Source organism: Lynx rufus, unplaced genomic scaffold, assembly GCF_022079265.1.
Source record: "Lynx rufus isolate CCGP_SWC_20201006 ecotype Redwood Valley unplaced genomic scaffold, mLynRuf1.p SCAF_1, whole genome shotgun sequence".
NCBI lineage: Eukaryota > Metazoa > Chordata > Mammalia > Carnivora > Felidae > Lynx > Lynx rufus.
Genome location: NW_025814823.1, coordinates 126,772,952 through 126,793,322, shown reverse-complemented (window position 1 = coordinate 126,793,322; position 20,371 = coordinate 126,772,952). Strand labels below are relative to the sequence as shown.

The 20,371-nt window shown below is 37.6% G+C and overlaps 1 protein-coding gene across 1 annotated transcript in view; it reads right to left on the bottom strand.

The window, feature by feature from the left end:
- Positions 1 to 20,371, bottom strand: part of RAB3C (RAB3C, member RAS oncogene family) — a 298,759-nt gene that overhangs the window by 138,097 nt on the left and 140,291 nt on the right. Inside the window, exon 3 of the mRNA XM_047066326.1 lies at positions 12,904 to 13,022. Coding sequence (XP_046922282.1) covers positions 12,904 to 13,022 — 119 coding nt within the window. The remainder of the gene's footprint in view (positions 1 to 12,903; positions 13,023 to 20,371) is intronic.

Here is a 20,371-nt window from a genome sequence, read left to right as displayed (position 1 = left end):
TTAACGTTTATTTATTTTTGAGACAGAGAGAGACAGAGCATGAACGGGGGAGGGGCAGAGAGAGAGGGAGACACAAAACCAGAAGCAGGCTCCAGGCTCTGAGCCATCAGCCCAGAGCCGGACGTGGGGCTCGAACTCACGGTCCATGAGATCGTGACCTGAGCTGAAGGCGGATGCTTAACCGACTGAGCCACCCAGGCGTCCCAATAACTGTTCCTTTTTAAAGCCTAGAAATCTGTTTTCTAAATCCAATCACCAACAGTCCCACAGACTTGTTTTTAAAAAATAATAATCAGCAATACCACCCAGACACCAAGATGAACATCTACACCTGGAAAATAGGCTCTTACCACAATCGCCTTCCCTCAGGTGATACGTGACAGGTATAATTATTGTCCTTCAAGACCAATCTATTCCCCAAAGGCAGGCAACTAATTTCAAAGAAAAGAAGGTTTATTAAAATAGGTGGAAACCAAGAAAATCCTATGAGAAAATACTGGCATTTGCAATAAGTAGAGTCACACAAAACTGCACAAAAGTAGCTGCCAGGAAGTATATTTTCAAAGTGCAAGAGAAGCAGAACAAATAGCAATCATGTTTATATAGTACCTTTTATCCAAGAGCCCAAGTCTTTTATTTAATCTTTATATTCCCTATATAGGCTGACTGGGGTAAGGCTGCAGCAACTAGAATTTAGCTTCTAGCCTTTAGGTTAGCATTAATATTTACAGAATAGTAATTACCACCTCTGAGTACAGTTGAGGTTAGGTGGGTATCAAAGCACAAAGTCATACGGGCTAGGCTCCAGTCTTCAAGACTTTTCTCATTTCCTAGGTCACCAGAAAAAAAAAAAAAAAAAAAAAAAGATTCCTTTTGACCAGACGAGGAGCCCATATTTGCCTTATAGGTCTGGAGAGATATTGGGTCAAATGAAAGATCTTAATGAAGATCTTTAATTCAAAGCTTTCCATTTTGTAGCGTGTCTGTATTCTTCATGCAGCTAAGTTTTATCTCAGTTGCCAGCCTGGGGAATTCATTGAGACAAGCCAGGACCAAGTGCAGCAAATGAGTGAGTGGAAAAAACCAACAAAGAAGCAAGAAAACCCAGAGGCAGACAGTGGTTAATTGGAAACAGAAACAGTAAGAAAAAGTTTGAACTGATGAGCAAATATTTCCCATCGGGTTAGATGACATTTCTCATTCTTTTTAGGTGTCCTGAAAGATGTGCTACGCATTTGTTGTGCTAACTCACTCCCCAAATAAGTTCTCCCCTCCAAAAAGAGAGATACAAACAAACAAAGAAACACACCAAAACCAAACCATCATAGGGTTAGAATGTATTACAGAAACTAACAAATTAACTTCAAGCCACTTTGCCCAACATACATACTAAAACTTTTAATTTCTCTTTATTAATTCTACTCACATATATCCTCTCCATATTACTGAAAAGCTGGGGGAATTTTATAATAAAGAAAAAATTTTGGTAAAATAGGCATTACCTCCTTAACTAGATTCGAATTGAAAGTATTGATTTATTTTCATCTTAACTGTCTGTTACTATTCTGACCCTTGTCATCAGTTTTCTGTTGGACACATAACTGATAAGTGCCTGGGACTGTGCTGCACTACAAAGACAGAAAATGAATAAGACCTAGTCCTATATACTTGTCTTTCTGTTATGGATGCATTCATTCACTCAACAAATATCACCTGAATACCTAGCATGTGCCAGAGACTGTTCTAGACACATGACATAATAATGCATAAAAAGGACAGAGATTGCTGTTCTTTGGAATTTGCATTCTTGCTGGGGAGACAGACATGATAAATAAGTAGGTTATAAAATAAAAAAGGGTTGCAATATGATATAGAGTGGGGGAGGAAAAGGCCTTGCTGAGAAGGTGATATTATAGTGAAGCCAAAGGAGGTGAGGGGAGAACCAGAAGGATATCTGGGAAAGAGACTGCCAGGCAGTAAGAAAAGCAGGAGCAAATGCTCCGGGGAAGAATAATGTCTGGCTTGTTCTAGGCATAGCAAGGAGGCTGTTGTGGCTAGACCAGGCTGCAAGAGGCCAGAGAGGTGGTAAGTCAGTTGCACCGGATATCATAGGCTCTATAAGGGCTTTGGCTTTAATCCAGGAGAGATGGGAAGAGTGACATGATCTGATTTACAGTTTGTAAAGCTCCCTCTATGTTCTGGGAAGATTCTGGGGGCTGGGACAGTGGCAGAAGAAGGGTGACCAGTTAGGCTATAGCGACAATCCAGAGAGGAGAGGATGGTGGCATAAACAACGTGGTGTCAATGTGTTATGGCTTGGATTGTATCCCTCCAAAAGTGATGAAGTTCTAATCCTAAGAACCTGTGAATGTGGCCATGTTTAGAATGAGGAGTTTGCAGATGATCAAGTTGAGATGAGGTCATTAAGGTGGGACTTGATCCAATATTACTGTATCTTTATAGAAAGGATAACTTTGGGCACAGAGGGAGACACATACAAAGGAGAGATGATATGAAAACACAGGGAGCAGATGGCCATCTACAATTATAGTATGCCTGAGGCTACTAGAAACTAGGAGAAGGGTCCGGAACAGATTCACTCTCACAATACTCACTCTCACAGCACCAGTATAAGACCTCCCAATACTCTGATCTGGGACTTAGAGACCCTGAACTGTGAGACAATAAATTTCTGTTATTTAGCTAACCAGTCCGTGGACCTGGCTATGGCAGCCCTAGCATGCGAACACACAGCGGAAATGGTGGGGTAGGGGGATTCTGGGTATACAGTTGGTTCTCATTATTCATGGATTCTGTATTTGCAAATTTGGATTCTGTATTTGCAAATTTGCCTACTTACTGAAATGTATTTGTAATCCCAAAATAAATACTCATGGCGCTTTCACAGACACTTGCAGACATAGGCAAAGTGATGAAAAATCTGAGTGGTCTGATTCCCACATATTCCCAGCAGAGATTGTAAAAGGCCATGCTTTGCCTTGTTTCGGTCTTCTCCAGTAAATAATGCTTTTTCACAATATATTTAGCACCGTACTTTTCACATTTTGTGCTTTTTATTGGTGATTTTGCTGTTTTAAGTGAGCTCCAAGCATAAAACTGAAGGGCTAGCTGGTGTTTGTAAGTACCAAGGGGCTTGTACATGCCTGTGCAGGAATACATGCATCAGATAAGCTCCATTCAGGTATGACTTTGTTGATGTTGGCCATGAGTTCAAAGCTCATGAATCAAGAATACATATTAAGTAAAAAAGTGTCTTTAAGTGGAAACATACCTAAAACCAAGTGTGTATGGACCAGCAGGCAAAAATGTGGCCTGAGGCTCACAGCAACCTAACCCTGCACTTTTCCTAGGCAGCAACAATTCAGTAGTCGCTAAATGAACATTTTTGGTGATTTCATAGAGCATAACAACCTTGGACAACAAGAGTAGACAGTATTTTGAAATTAGAGCCAAGATATAACAGCAGTTTTTGAAGCACTGGGTGTCGGCTGTCAGAAAATAAAGAGTTAAGATTAACCCCAATGTTTTTGGCCTGATAAACCAAACAGGAGATGGAAGAGACAGTTGAGAGAATAGACTGTTTATTTCAGTATTTTTGTTTGTTTGTTGTTTGTTTGTTTTTGGAAGGAGCTGTGGATTAGGAGCTATCTATTCTCTAAATGTAAACTTGAGCTTGAGTTGGGTTATCCATACAAGAAAAATGTTTTAAGGCTGGTTCAGAGCAGCACTGAGAGACTGAGCCAGTAAGATCCAGGGAGAGGAACGACTCCTTGATGCCCACTGTGCAGTGGTGGGGAGACTTGGGCTCAGATGTCTGTGCTCTAATCCCAAAACTGCCCCCTTTGAGCTGTGACAGAACTGATTCTATACTTGATAGGACCCTTGAACAGGATTAAGAAGCCCTGAACAAAGGCTTATCTTTGCTGTTACTATCAAGCTAAAATTCATATTTAATATGATAGCACCTTCGTTTAAGACCATTATATATTTTTGGATTAAAAAAAAAAACAAGGAAAATTGCAGAGGAAGAGAATATTTGAAGGTGAAATTTCATTCTGGTTCTGGCACATCTGCAATGGTACCCTGAACGTCATAGAAATGAATTATTTAAAACTGGTGGGAAGACGGTGTTAGACTTTTATCCTCACTCTGGTGGTTTTTTAAAAAATATCAATCTGCTCACCAGATTTCCTGCCTTAAAAAAAATTATATTTAGAGTTCCTCATTGTGTCATAAAAAGCCGAATGTAAATAAATAAAGTTGGAGGAGATAAGCCAGTGACATTCTCCTACAGGAAATACAGCAGCCTGTGGCCATGCCATACTTAGAACAGAAATGCATTTAAAGTCAGGAATGAGAAGATTTTAAGTCAATTGAAAGGCACTGCAGTTGGCACAGATATTTGAGTCTTAGCTGCTGGACGTTTAGGAAGAGCCAGGACAAGAGATTCAAATTCCATACACCCAGGGCCATGCTCCAACTGAGACCCAGGGAACTTGTGGGCCACCACTCACTCACCTGAGAAACATTTCAAAGGCAGTGAAATTTGCAGTGGTGATTTTGGGTTTCTAGAACTATTTGAATCTATTTGGTACCTGTTTCTCTAATAAATTATTTAAAAAATAAATATTTTTAAAATATTTATTTAAATATTTAAATTCAAATGTATATATTTATTATATAAATATAAATATAATATAAATATAAATATATTTATTTAAATATTTATAAAAACTTTTTTAATAAAAAGAGGTAAGCTCCATTTTTTTTTTTTTTTTACAATAATGGAGCCACTAAATTCCTACCCTTGACTTTGCAACTGCACACAGTGTTCTCCCTAACAAACTGCAAGTTTAAGCAAATGGGGATCTGGTCAGTTAGTCTACTTACTGACCATGATTTAGACATATTTTCACCATGTGGACAAATCCAAAGAACCATTGCAAGCCTCACTGCAGTTCCCAATAGGGTTGTTTACAGCCACCTTACTTTATCACATCTTTTTACAAAATACTCCAATCAATTCAATTTTTTTTAATGTTTATTTATTTTTGAGACAGAGACAGGGATGAACAGGGGAGGGGCAGAGAGAGAGAGGGAGACACAGAATCCAAAGCAGGCTCCAGGCTCCGAGCTGTCAGCACAGAGCCCGACGCGGGGCTTGAACTCATGGACCATGAGATCATGACCTGAGCCGAAGTTGGATGCTTAACCGACTGAGCCACCCAGGTGCCCCTCCAATTAATTCAGATAGCCCCACGAGGTGTACATTTTCCATGCAGGTTTCACTCACTCATTCAATAAGTATTTCTTAACCAGCCACTCAGTGCCAGGCCCTGGGGTAGGCCCTGGGATGAAAAGGTAAAGAAGACAAGCAAAGTACTTGTCTTTAAGGAACATGGAATTCAGCAGGAAAACAGAGAACTAAATAAACACTTAGAATATATTATAAGACACACATGTGATAGTGTTTTGAAAGTATACTGCAGAAGCAGCTAAAAGAATCTGGTATTTGAGAAAACATGAGAGAAAATTATGAACAAGATGAAATTTGAAGGATGAGAGGAAATTGGCTTGATCTGCATGGTGATTGGAAGGATGTGATTTCTTATAGAAAGCAGAGCATGTTCAAAGGCCCAGAGGAAGAGAACCCCAGAGGTATGAGAAGTTCAAGAGACCAAAAGAAGTCCAAAAACTAGAAAGACTTGTTAACACTTAATAATAAAAGGTCAGTATCTGTAATCCAAAATATTGGATGCACTATAATTATCTGAGGCCCTCTTCAGAGTGCATAACCTCACACTCTCTTCTACCTAAGGTATAAGATAGAAAAATGATATTTAGGGAAGACAGTCTAGATAGCATAGAATCCAAGTATTCATCTGAGAGGTTACCATTCAATTCTTGGATTGTTAGAGACTCCAAGAAATCTATGTGTTCAGATTGTAGTATTTGCCTAGCTTCTCAGAGGGCCTTCACTGATATGCTCTAATGTTTGCCTTCTGTGTTTTGAGGGCACTATAAAAAAGGAGTTTTGTGAGGTCTTTTTAGTACCAGTTGTAAAAAGCCATTGTTGACATAAATCCAATGTGCCTCCATATAAAATACATTTCCATCAGAATTTATTTCAAAGAAAATTTTCTTTGTCCTGGGGGATTAGTATGGTATTCCCCACCTCCCTATAATGAGAGCTATATAACACACTGTGTTTACTTTTTTTCCCCCCAGCTTTGATTTTCACCTTGATTTCCAGGAATTTCAGAACGAAATTTCATCTTAAATATAGTAACAATTTTATCTTTGTGATTTCCATAAGCTTTGTAAATTCTCTGTCAGACACCTTTTATGTGCTCTTTCAGATCTTGCTTCACCTGTTTGAGGTGACTCTTGGCCACTTGTGTCATTGCTCTTGCTAAACACTTCTGCAAGAGCTCTGTTGGACGATCGCCTGTGTTATCAATACAAGAAAGGCATAACCCAGAGCAGCTCACCTGTGGCCAATACCACAGTCTCTTGCCTCCCACACCAAAGCTTCCCTCTTCTACTAAAATGATTCATCCATGTATGTGGAACTTGGACTCCTCTCTCTGGCTGCCCTGAGACTGTATACTTTGCAAGAAAATATTAACATGAAAGCTTTTTCCACCCTAATTCCAGGGAATGAGGGCTAAAACAATTATCCTCTCCTGATTCTTGAGTGTGACTAACTCTGTTTCATTAACCATACTGTATATGTCTTTTATGTGTCCTTCCTCACAGTCTTTTTGAATATTTGTACACTCTATATAAACTTATACATAAGCTCACAGTGAGTTTTGTTTTATATTAATTTTGTAGAACTTTGGAATTTGGCCAAGTTAAAAAGGAATTATTTAATTCCTCTAATAAAACTCCACCGGAAAATTGAAAGCATAGTCTAATATGTTTTCAAAAAAGAGATCGCTGCTATTTCCTCAACATGACCTGCTAACTTATTGCTATTTTCTCTAAATCTCTATACCTACCTTTTTAACAGATTAGAATTTGTGTGTAATGAAATTATAAAAAAATTTAACACTTAATCTAAATTTCCCTATAGTTGGTTTAAGAATTTTACTGAGATCACAGCAAACAACTATTGTTTTTTTTTCCTTTTGGTGCAACTGAAGAGCATTTTGTTATGAGAAAGTATTAGAAACTTCAGCTGCAAATAACTTTCATTTAATTTCTTATTTTTTGGTATAAATGTTTTCTGGTTTTTGGGTTTTGTTTGTTTGTTTGTTTTTGCACCCATAATTTAAGCACTTGGAGACCAGTAATTTAGAGAATATGTTCTTTTGTGCTTGCTGTTTTTTTTTTTTTGAGAATACTTTATTTCCTATTGTAGAAAGTCACCACTGAATATTACTAAGCTCCCTCCTTTTCCCATTGTTGCTTAGTCATGGCCTATATGCAAAGAAAGCTTGAAATGCTGAAGTGGATTTTTTTTCCTACACAGGCTTTTTTTTTTTTCCCTTACTATACAATTCTGTTTTTATTCCTTAAACATTTTCCAAGGTTTTTGATGGGTCAATTTTTCAATGAAGAATAGTTTTTAAAATACCCATTTTGTGATGTTAACTATGTTAAATAGGGGACACAAACAAATAAGATAGTATCTCTCTGCAAATAATTTATAATCTATTAAGCACTTAAGACAAGTAGATACTTCAGAATGATAAAAAGTTGACTATAAATAGTTCCATAGCAGCAATATACGTAACAATATTAAACCTTTTTGGGGGGAGAGGACGAATAGAACCATTAATTGCAGACTATGGCAGTCTGAAATAATTTTTTATCTTCTTTTGGGATATTAACAAAGAAAATGCTTGCTTCTCTATAGTTCTTTGGATTATCCATTCAAAATATAAATTGTACTATTGTACAGTAATAGATTACTATGACTCTACTTATATGAGGTACTTAGAAAAGTCAAATTCTGGCAACAGTAGTTGCCAGAGGCTGAGGAGAGAAAAGAATAGGAAGTTATTATTTAAAGGGTATAGAGTTTCAGTTTTGCAAGATGAATGGTTTTGGAGATGTATGGTAGGGATGGTTGTGACAACACTAAGAATGTATTTATTACCACTAACTTTACACTTAAAAAATGGTTAGGGTTGTAAATTTTGCCATGTATATTTCACTACAATAAAAATTCAGAAAAAAATTTATAAGATTATACTGTATTCAGTACTAGAGAAAGAAAGATTAATGAATTCACAGTTTAATACAGAAGAAAAAACGTAATCAAATAACAAGAGCCTGCTAGGTTCCTTATATGATCTGTAGAAAATATTAGGATGGTGTGGATGCAGAGATAAGGGTGTGAGTAGTACTGTCCCTTGGGCTTGGAAAATGGGTGGATAGGAAAGGGGGGAGCAGTATCTTCAAAAGCTTCATAGAAGAGTTGACATTTGAGCTGGTCTTAAAAGGTGAATGAGTTGGAAAAATAACAAAGAAGGTATTCCAAGCAGAGGAATTGAGAAAAGTTTTCTGATTGAAATAAAGAGCCAAAGGAGGAGAGTGGCAGGAGATGATTTTAGTGAAATAGATAAATGGAGGCTACACTGTTTACCATGTTGGGATTTCATTTTGAATGAGTGGCCTTAATCAGAAAGGGGCTTCAGGATCATTCATGAAGCTTTCAAAAATATATATAGCCGCCTGGGTGGCTCAGTCGGTTAAGCGGCCGACTTCAGCTCAGGTCATGATCTCGCGGTCCGTGAGTTCGAGCCCCGCGTCGGGCTCTGTGCAGACAGCTCAGAGCCTGGAGCCTGTTTCAGATTCTGTGTCTCCCTCTCTCTGACCCTCCCCCGTTCATGCTCTGTCTCTCTCTGTCTCAAAAATAAATAAACGTTAAAAAAATTAAATATATATATATATATAGCCAAATAAATATATATTTATCACTGAAGATGTGGCTTAGTATGTCCAGAGTGGGCCCTGGGCTTCTTCATGTTGTCAAAGGTTCACAGTAATTCAGATGGGCTCTAGGGAGCACTATGATAGGTAATAAAACATTACTACAGATTTTATTTTTAAGACATGTTAAAGTTCACTAGGTCTGATGGCCATATGATATAGAATGTGGGGTGAGTAGGACCTAATGGTAAAAACACAAGATAGAAGGTTCCTAAAGTAGATGAGAGCTAATGACAGTCTAGATGAAGACAGTAGCAATAGGGACATAAGATAAGAATAGATTTGAGAGGCATGCAGAAAGTCAAAATATTGGACTTGGTGGTCAATGAGCTGTGACGTGTAAAATAAATCAAAAACAGTGTTCAGACTTCTATATCAGAGAACCGGGGGAGCTGAATTTACTATCCATTAACTGGGATAGTAAATGATGGCATAAATAAAATGTCTGGCAGATTGTCAAAAGAGTAGGTACTCAATAAATATTTGTTGAATGGATAAGAAAATTCTAATAATAATGATCATACAATTGTGGATGAATAAAAATGAGAAGTAAGGATTGGCTTATGGATGGACATGGGTTTTGACAGACCTACATGGTGTAGAGGCAGTAGGCTGTGAAAAAGGTATGCAAAGCAGGTGTGACATCAAAGGAAAAACCGACAAAGGTTGGAAAGTTTAGGATGTGTTGTAGAAACAGTGAATAGATCAGTTGGACTCTAGGATAGTGAGAAGAGACTATAAAGACACAGCGGATCCATAAATGTGGTGTGTCTGAAAGTCAGGCTGAAGAAACTTTAATTAATTAAGTAGGTGATGGTAAGTCAAGAATTTTGGGCAGGGTCTTCCAGTGATCTTTAGGATCCTATTTCTTTGGAAGACTCTGATAGCAGCAGTGGGATAGGATAGCTTGGGACAGGAAGAAATCTAAAGGGAGAAAGATCAGTTAGAAAGGCTACTATGAGGGTAGAGGGAAAAAAAAATTAGAAGAAGCAATGATGGTCACAGAAGGAATGGAAAGGCAGAAGCAGAATCAAAAGATATTCAGGAAAAATTAATATTCAAGATCAAGTTCCAGATTAGGATGGTTGCAAGTTAGAACTGGATTCAGGGTGGACCATGGGTGACAGAGTGTTGTGGTCTCAATGAGAAGAAATAATGATGTCAGGCAGGTGAGCAATTTCAGGCAGAGATCATTGATTCTGAGGCACCAGCAGGATATCCAGGTGAAGAAATATTTTGGGCACCTGGAAATGCAACACAGCAGCTTAAAAGATAGACTGAAGCCAGAAATGTAAACTTGGGAGCCATCTGGTGTAAGTGATAAATGATGTGTGTGAGTGGATAAGATAGGCAAGGAAACTAAAAATGAGCCCAACTGAACAAACCATGGGAGTACACTTACCCTTGGCTGAGTGAGGGAAATCTTGGAAGTAGAATGGGAAGCAGTCCTAGAGTGAGACAAGAAGAATCTGGAAAATACTCCTCCCCTCCCCCACCCCAAAAAAAGGAAACAGAGCTTCAAAAACGAAGAGTGAGTTAAGAGTCAAATAAGGAGTTTGAGGAAGAGGAAGACTGATGTAGCGCAGGTAGTCTGTTGAAAGGTGAGGAAGCCTTGGTGGGGGAAAAGCTGGGTTGACTGGAGTAAGTGGGGGAAGGTGTGGAATAGGGTGTATGGACACTGAACTTCTCTACATCATTTCTGATACTAGAGTCAGGAGTATAGAGCGCTTGGGCTCCCGGCCTTATTGCCATTTGGTTTTAATGAACTCAATTCTTGAGGGTGCAAACAGCATTTGGGATCCTGAAGTTTGAAACGTGATTCAGGAACACTTCCTGCCTGGGACTACTGGGTCTCAAGATTTCCTGGAGGAAATAATCAAAGTTAAAATGACCATTTTGCACAGCAGTATGTGTGCTGGAGCTGTGCGTGACAATTAACTAGATATCACCACACTCTTAATTGAACCAGCCTTTCTGTCACTGATTTGAAATGGTACTTTCATCATAAACTAAATCCCCATATAGATTTGTGTCATGTTTGGACTCTCTATTTCCTTACATTCTGTACCGAACCTACTGGTATTTAATTGGGATTGCCTTTAATTTAAGAATTAATTTGAGAAAAACTGGCATTTTTACAATATTCAGTCTACTAAAAAGAAGAGTACTTAGGCCTTCTTTTATGTGCCTATTACTTTTTCATATAATCCCAAACTTTCCCTTTTCAGTTTATAGCTATATATTTCCTTTTTGCGATGCTATTGTAAACATATCATTTCTTGCATTGTGTGTGTGTTTATGTGTGTAAATAGAAAAGATGTCGGTGTTTTCTCGGATGAAAATTAAAATGTAAAAGAAATAATCTAAAGTAAGTTAAAGATTTTAATAGCATCCAACATTCATTGAGCTAATACACATGTAAAAAAAAATCACTTTTGGGTGCCTGGGTGGCTCAGTCAGTTGGGCGTCCAACTTTGACTCAGGTCATGATCTCACAGTCTGTGGGTTCGAGCCCTGTGTCGGGCTCCGTGCTGACAGCTCAGAGCCTGGAGCCTGCTTCAGATTCTGTGTCTCCCTCTCTCTGTCCCTTCCCCACTCATGCTCTGTCTCTCTCTGTCTCTAAATAAATGTTCTAAATAAAAACATTTAAAAAATTAAAAAAAATCACTTTGGATTATACTATCATGTAAAACAGAAAAAAATATAGTTTATTTCACTTTTAAAGAAAATATTTCTGAGATAGAGAGAGTGCACACTCAAGCAGGGGAGAAGGGCAGAGGCAGGAGTGGGGGGAGATAGAGGGACAGAGAGAGAGAGAGAGAGAGAGAGAGAGAGAGACAGAGAGAGAGACCCAAGCAGTCGCCACACTAGCACAGAGCCCAACATGGGGGACAATCCCATGACCCTGGGATCACAAACTGAGCTGAAATCAAGAGTCGGATGCTCAACCCAGGTGCCCCAGTTTATTTCACTTTTGTACAGCTAATGCTTCCTTGCAGAAGACAAGCCATATTTTCAGTTAAAATATGGTATCTGTTCAGTCCTGGTACCAGCAGCGGGAGCTCCATTTTCCTCCCAATACCACACAAAGCTCTAGCGAGACTCTGGTTCTTTCCACAAGAAAGCAACTCTGCTCAGACCTGCTGCTTGAATCCATGACCGTGACCATCAGCTCTTCCATGTCTCCTCCCAAGGTGCTGGTAGAAGAAGCTGAAGGAAGCTGCACCCAAGGGCACACGCTCTCCACTGCAAAGCATACTCACCACGGACAGAGGGGTTTTCATAGAGATGGTGTAGCCATGGGTCAGAACATGCTTTGGTTTTATCTCTGCATTTATCTCAGTCCTTCAAAACTTTTCAACTTGAAGAAAAACTGAAAACTATTTAACAAATCTAGACAAGGGGTCAGCAAGCTTTTGCTGTCAACAGCCGGAGAGAAAAGGTTTCAGGCTTTGTGGGTCATATGGTTTCTGTTACAACAACTTAATTAACTCTGCTGTTGCAGTGTGAAAGCCATCACAGGCAATAAGAAAATGAGCATGGCTATGTTTAATAAAACTATTTACAAAACAAGCATTGCGCCAGATTTGACCTATGGTTCTCAGTTTCCTAATCCCTATATTAGACCAGTAAACTTCCAAACCATTCATTATTTATATTAAAAAAAAATCAAAAGTCTCCATGGAACTAGGCATGACAGGATGCAAAGCACTGGAAGGTACAAAATGTAGAAAAATCACCAAAATGACTTCTTCTCAATCCCTAAACAACAGCTCTTAGCATAGCTAGTACATGTCTGCTTTATGAAGCATGAGGGAGATCACAGTATACAATAAGTACACATATTACATTGCAGTGTGGTCAGTGCTTTGAGGAAGAAGAGAAAGTTGAATGAAAACACCATTATGATTAATGATGGGAGTATTTGCTCCTACTTACCAATCCTGTACCGCATTGAAGGATTCTTCATTTGTGATGTCATACATCAAAATAAAGCCCATGGCTCCACGATAATAGGCTGTGGTGATAGTTCTGTATCTTTCCTGGCCTGCTGTGTCCTAAAAAATAACAATAATGATCTCTCAAAAAATAAGGCAATAAATGTTTTAGGAAGTGATTAATTATTCCAAAAACAGTCATAATAGAGAGTCTAAATTGTGCTTGCAATGTATAACTATATATCTTTTTAGTCTTGTTTTCCCTAATGATTTCCAGATAGCCGCTCTACAATATTATGAAAAATTATTTTTTTGGTAGAGATCTAGCTCAAAATACCCCTTCTACATATGTTCACTCTATTAAACAGAAGATCACTATAGAAAATAAAAGAAAAAGAAAGATTATACATATCAGAACCCTGTAGCTTTTTGTATAGTTTAAAACCAGAAGAGTTCATTAGCTCCATCATTATGTGTTTATAATCTAAGCAGAGGCCACTGTGGGGGAAAAATAATTTCATGAAAATTCCCTGCTTTTAAAAGCATACAGTTTAATTTCAGCTTATTCAACTGTAAAATGAGAATAAAAATATATGCTTCCTGTGGATGTTTGAGTCAAGAGATTTGGGGTTTCTGTCTTCCTGTTACACGACTAGGGGAATGTGGACAAGCCACTTAACCTCTCTAAAGTCTAGCATGTTTGTTAGGATCATGTGAAACAGTATACGTGAAGTGCTTCACACAAAACCTGGCATACGAATAGTGGTCAACAGATGCCAAGTACTGGCTGTTGTTTTTGATGGCTGGGGAGTCAAGGCTAGCCCAAGAAGGGAGGTAGCAGCTTACAAATACAGGGGTTCAGGGCCTGCAGAAGAGATGGCATGCTATGGTGAAACCTGGGAATCAGGCAGATACATCAGTGAAGTCACCTGTATATGTCATGTATAGTTTAGTGTAGCTCAAGAAATTATTCCTCAATTCAACTGTTTCTTGGCCCTTTGTCTTCACAGGATCTAGGCAATCGCTTATGACACCATGCTCCCTGGTTTTCTCCTTCACTGCCTTCCCGGGAGATCGGGCTCTGATTTCTCTTTCCTAGTACTCTAGGTGCTGAGCACTTTGGAAAGAAATGTTATCTTCCTTCTGACTTCAGTCTGGATCGTCTTTCTCTTCTTCTCCCAGGAATGTCTCCATTGCACATGGAGTATAACCCAGGTCGCCCTAATAGCCCTTGTAGGGAAAGCTGATGTGTTGGATGACACAAGAATAGGATCCTTTGTGATCAAAATGAAACAAACATCTGAGTGTCACTACTGGGATGGGCTCATGTTGGAAATGCTATTCCTCACCCACAGGTATTCTCCTGTTTAGATGCTTACACCCCACCATAGACTAACCCTAAGAAACATGACTCTGCTTACAATTTTCTCCTAGTCTGTGTGGTATATTTTATTTGGCCCCTGCCATTTCAGAGAAGGGTGATCAAAAAAGGCTAAGGAAATCAGCAAGTGATTCCGGGAGAACATGGGGATATGAAGAAGTTGAGAATTAGCCAAGCATGTGACTTTTCATGAAACCAAGAACAAGGACCAGGGAGATGTTTATGAGATGGTATTAGGGAAATACAGTTCCAAAGATAGGATGAAAACAAATTATGGTACCTAAAATAGCAAAAATAGAGCAAAATCTGTGGAAAAGATCTTTCAGAACGTATCACCATTGGCTGAAAACAAAAAGCTAAGTACAGACTTTACTGCATGAAAATTTGACAATTCCTTGAATATAAAAAAAGGTATAAATCAAATTAAAATGATACATAATCAAATAAAGTGGGAAATATATTTTCATAGTACCAGAAGACCAAAAGTTACTATCTTTAATATGTTAAGTAGTATTAGAAATCATTAAGAAAAATGTTAAATAATCTAATTTAAAAATTATTTATATATAGGCACATAAATAGCTAATTAATCTTTAAAAAGAGTTGAATCCCAAGCATAATAATGCCACATAGGTGCATGCCTCCATAATAGAAGTTCCCTGGAAGTTACGTGAATGTTTTATTTTACTTTGCTTAATATTACGTAAATATGAACATGTAGACATACAAGATAAACATTAATATCATCAGCTGCATATAATTGAGATAAATAAACAAATTTATCAGGCAGAAAGAAGCCAATCTTAAGCTTATGTGATATTCTTAGATATATGTTGGATTTAATTCAGTTAACATCATATCCAATTGTGAAATAAAGAAGAAAGTTAGAGAACCAAATTCCCAAAGACTATGTTTACAAAGCATGGTATAATCAGAGATTGTGTAATATATTTTGGCTGTTTGGGGAACTAAACTCCTCATAATTATTTTAAAACATCTACTTTCATCCTGGGTTCCTATTTTCTAGAATATGTTACCTATAAAATTACTTTTTTTTTCTTATTGTGAAGTAACTTTAAATGGTTTTCTAGTCCATGGTACTGTAATGTTATTGTATGATGACAGATAGTAGCTCCACTTGTAGTGAGCACAGTCTCACACATAAGACTTGTTCAGTCAAGGGTTAGGGTTAGGGTTAGGGTTAGGGTTAGGGTTAGGGTGTTGTATACCTGAAACTAACATTGTGTGTCAACTATACTCAAAAAAATTTTTCTTAAGTTACAAAATGTGTAAAAATTAAAATGATAAAACTCCTGAAAACAAAAAAAGCTTTCTAGCATTGAGTAGTGTTCTCATAGGCTGGGGACCCCATTCCTGCTGCCCTCTCTATGTAACAGACAGCTTTCCCCTGATTTTTCACTAGGAGAAAGCAGCCAATACACCCAAGGCACTGCTAAAAGGTGACCCAGACTCTTTCTGTCAAGCATGTCTTCAACACAGACACTGAATAATGGTGTGCTGGAAAACTATGACATCCCCTTCTTCTTGACCTCTTCCAGTGATGGCTTCTCTTTTCTTAAGATGTTAATTTTATTTTGACAGTAAAGAAACCAGTTCTAGCATTATAAAACATTCATTTCAGTCTCTGTGCTGGTAATCTTTGAGAGAGCAAAAATCAAGGCCCTATTGTATTATGATTGATATGTTACAGGGAACCACACGGTTGGATAGCCATTACCAAAATTTAAAAGTAGACAGAGGGGTAGCTAGCTTAAAAAAAAAAAAAAAAAAAAAAAGCTTATAAGAAAACCAGCTTATAAGAAAAAAAAAAATAGAAACTTTCAGAAAGCACTCAAGTCACAGCAAGGGTCAGGGCCTTCTACTCCATTCTGATTTGAACCCAGAAACACAATCTAATTAGAGGTAGTTGTCACCTAAATGCTCTTAGGAGGAATAAGAAACTTCACCAAATAGGGGAAGTGTATTAGGAAATCTTCCCAAATACAAAGATAACAACAAAAAGAGTAAAACTAAGCTAAAAAACCAGACACCAAGTTGGTTCTTCATTGGTTTTGAGCACTGAAAACAGCTTCAGAATTACAAACTCATTAGCATGTTCTTTCCCATGGTATCAGGAAGAAAAATAAGTCAGAAAAACACTTCATTACATTTGACATTTACTAATGATGATAGAAGGTTATATTTGAAAGAAAGAAACATTTTATAATGTCAAGTGCCACTAATGTAATTAAATGTGAGCAGTCTCAGAAGGTAACTGGCTACAATGGTACCTCTTCTCAATTTGTTCAGAAAAATGGCTCCCAACCTTGGTTTTGCATTGTTCCTCTGCTCGGTTAATTCTGATAACTGGGGATACCTGCTGATTTTCTATAAATGTAGAGTTCCTATAATTGAAAAACACAACTGGAAATCTCTTACAGAGAAAGTGAAGGATAAAAATATGACTAAAACTGAAAACTGTCTTCCATGAAGGTTAGCTGTCATTTTCTTCTCTTTTAAGAAAAATAAAATGATTTTAGTTGGCTTAAATATTGTGATTTCTCATCCACATTTTTAAGAGGAATTTTTGGCTTTAATGATAGATTTGATTAGCAAATACTTGAGTGCATGTCAAGAAAAGAACTGTAAAATATAAAACATTAGCAGCTTGATAAGTAGTAGCTAGGAACATTTTCAGTTTGAATTTTGGCATTTTGATCTCTGTCTTTGCCTTAAATTTTTTTCTGGAGAAATATTCTTTTTTTTTTTTTTATAACTGTATGTATTGCATTCTCAAACCCTTTGGGCTTACGCAGAGATAACATGCAGCTTTAAGATAAAGGAAATAGCTTTCCATTGTAATTTGATTTTTGTTTTGGCAGTTACTCCTCTCTGAACTGGATTAAAAGGAAAATAAAGTAAACATTAGTAAAGGAATATAACTCAGATAACATCACCACAACTAAAACACATTTATTGAATGACTAGACAGGGAAAAACATATTAAAGGATAGATAATCCGAATACATGATAAAGTAGGCAATTTTACATGTGAAGAAACGCAATTGAACACATTGATGTTAGTTGATCAACAAAAGTAATTTAATTAAACTAGAGGATATAATATGTGATATTATACGTGTGATATAATGCGTGACTTGTGACAACTAAAGAGGTTTTGTCAGCAGAAATGAAAGAGGAGGATCCTTCAACCTAAGATATAGACACACTTCACTAAATTTCCAAACAGACACAAAGATATGAAACGGAATAGTCGGAAAGCCTCCAAGCAAGTAGTAATCTCTTGTAGGAATTATTTGGAAGCATCAAATGAAGATTAAATGATGCTTAATACAGTTTAGTAACAGTGTAGATTGATTGACCCATTGATTCTTTTGTTCATTCATTCAAAAAACATTTCATGAACACGTATTACCAGTTAGGGACAGTGATTGGTTTATGTTAAATTTATTCTACCTATTGGAGACATACTTTTATAGATTTTAAAATTCTACACATTAAAGGCATTTCATTAATCAGAATATCATATTCCCTACATGTCTACAAAAAATTAGGTAAAATCATGAAAATACCATTTCTAAAGAACTAGACAGACTAGAGATTCAAAATTGTAAATGAGACCACCTCCTCAGTGGTGAGGTTCTCTCAATTCATAGCCACTGTATGGGGTGTATTGGGTTCCCTCCAAAAGATATGTTGAAGCCCTAACCCCCAGAACTTTTGAATCTGACTTGGAAATAGGGTCTTTGTAGGTGTAATCTAGTTAATATGAGTTCATTCCAGGGTAGGGTGGGCCTCAATCCTACGACTAGTATCCTTTGAAGAAGAGGAAACAGAGACACAGAGCACACAGAGAAGGTCATATGAAGGCAGAGGCAGAGACTGTAGTGATACATCAAGAAGCCAAGGAAGCCAAGGGTTGCTGGCAACCACCAGAAATAAGGAGAGAGGGATGAAATGAATTCTCTGCTAGAGCCTGAGAGAGAACGTAGCCTCGTCATCACCTTAAGGGGACTTCTAGTCTCCAGAACTGTGGGACAGTACATTTCTATTTTTTTAAGCCACCCAATTTGCAGTACAGCATTGCTGCTGGAGTCACTGACTCCAGTCTGGAATCCTCATGATCAGGGCAGAAGCAATATAAATTTCACAGCTACCCACATACCCACTTACTACTTTACAGAAGACAAAATACGGAAAATTAAAGGTAGCCTTATTGAGAAGCCTAACACAGTCTTGCTGCCTGAATTCATGAAGGATGCTTTGCTAGAGTGCATTACTATATTCCACTTATGTAAAACTAATTCTGCGGGTGCCTGAGTGACTCAGTGGGTTGAGCGCCCGACTCTTGACTTCAGCTCAGGTCAAGATCTGAAAGTCGTGGGATCGAGCCCCGGGTGGGACTCCACGCTGAGCATGAAGCCTGCTTAAGGTTTTCTCTCTCTTTCCCTCTGCCCCTCTCCCCGCTTGCTCTTTCTCTCTCTTTCTTTCTCTCAAATAAAATTTAAAAAAATTCTGTTCACAAAAAGGTGAATTGATATACCTCTGGGATTTTAAAAAGTAGACTTTTATATATTTGCACACACATACATATATGAAGGAAAGAACAATGTTGCTTGAAATGACAAAAATTATATATTGCTTCATGTTGGTATTTTACCCCTAAATGAATGACATGCTATTATAGAAAAATGCAAAGTCATGAGGTATTCTGAGACATGACCCTCCAAAACAAAAGCAACAACAAAATGGTGATAATCACATATCATTTTTTTTTTGTTTGATGGTACTTTCCCTCAAGGGTTAGGTTATTTTTTCATTTTCATGAACAGACAGGCATTAAGGAGCATTGCATATAGTCTCATAAATATAGTAAGCAAAACAAGAAGCTTAAATATTTTGTTTTCTTACTACATATTTATTTTTGGAATGAAGTAAAAACTTTTTTCTTAACAGCAGTTAATCTTCTGTCAAAAAAAAATCTACAAACCACTCTTCTCTACTGATCTGGTACAAACAGTCCCTTTCAATTCACTTACACACACTTACACAATCATCTGTAAGTCAAGCCCACATTTTAGAAGACAGAACTAACAAACTGACCTCTAAATAGTTCTTCAATCAATTTAGATGTCCTTCCTACCAACTGTCCTTTATCCATCCTTCTTACACTAGTTTATTGATCAGATTTTCTTGTCATGATGTTTAGCTTTGAAATACCCAAACCTTCATTTTATAATGGCATCCACTTCTAAGTAAAACCTAATAAAATAAGCCTGAGGCAGAGGATAAAACTTGACCTATTATTTCTTGGCAGTGTTACCATGGCAATTCATCTTCCCTGGAAGAGAGGAACAGTCACATATAGCTCTTTTATTGGCAGCCTTTGACTCCATTGTCAGTAAGACCCTAACATATCAACCAATAGTATGTTTCTGCTCATGAAAGTTAAGACACTTTCACTAAACACTAACTGCTCTTGTGAACTCTTTAAGACCTAATAAAACTCACAAAGCTGTGTAAAAGGCATCTTCACTCATTTTATTTAAGAGCTTGCTTTCTAAGAATGATTAACACAAAGACAGAGAAAGATGCCATTTTTGCTTTCTTTTTAATTAATCTCTTTGACATACTTCTTCCCAGTGGGATTTTGATTATGCTCAATTTTGTCAAAACCTGGGGCATAATACTCAAATGCAGGCATGCTCAAAGCTTTTAGTCAAGATGGTGATTGTTTTTCTTCACAAAACACGATCCAAAATGCTTACAATGATCAAATGTTCTGTTTTAAAAGATAACAGGCTTTTCAGTGGGAATCTTATTGTTGTCCTAAAATTGGCAACAAGACTCAAACTAGACTCCTTGCAAAGGGATGGAACTGTCACTCACAAAGCCACATGCCAGTTGGAATGGGTTGGATGGGTGTCTGTGTAGGCAATGGGAGTACTGATCTGCACTTGTGTGGGGTTCCTAAGACCTGGAGAGAAATGGCAGGGTAGACAGGGAGGCAGGAGGGAGGTCTGACTTCCCACTGGTTAACAGGGCTAGGCTATGTGAGTTTCTCATG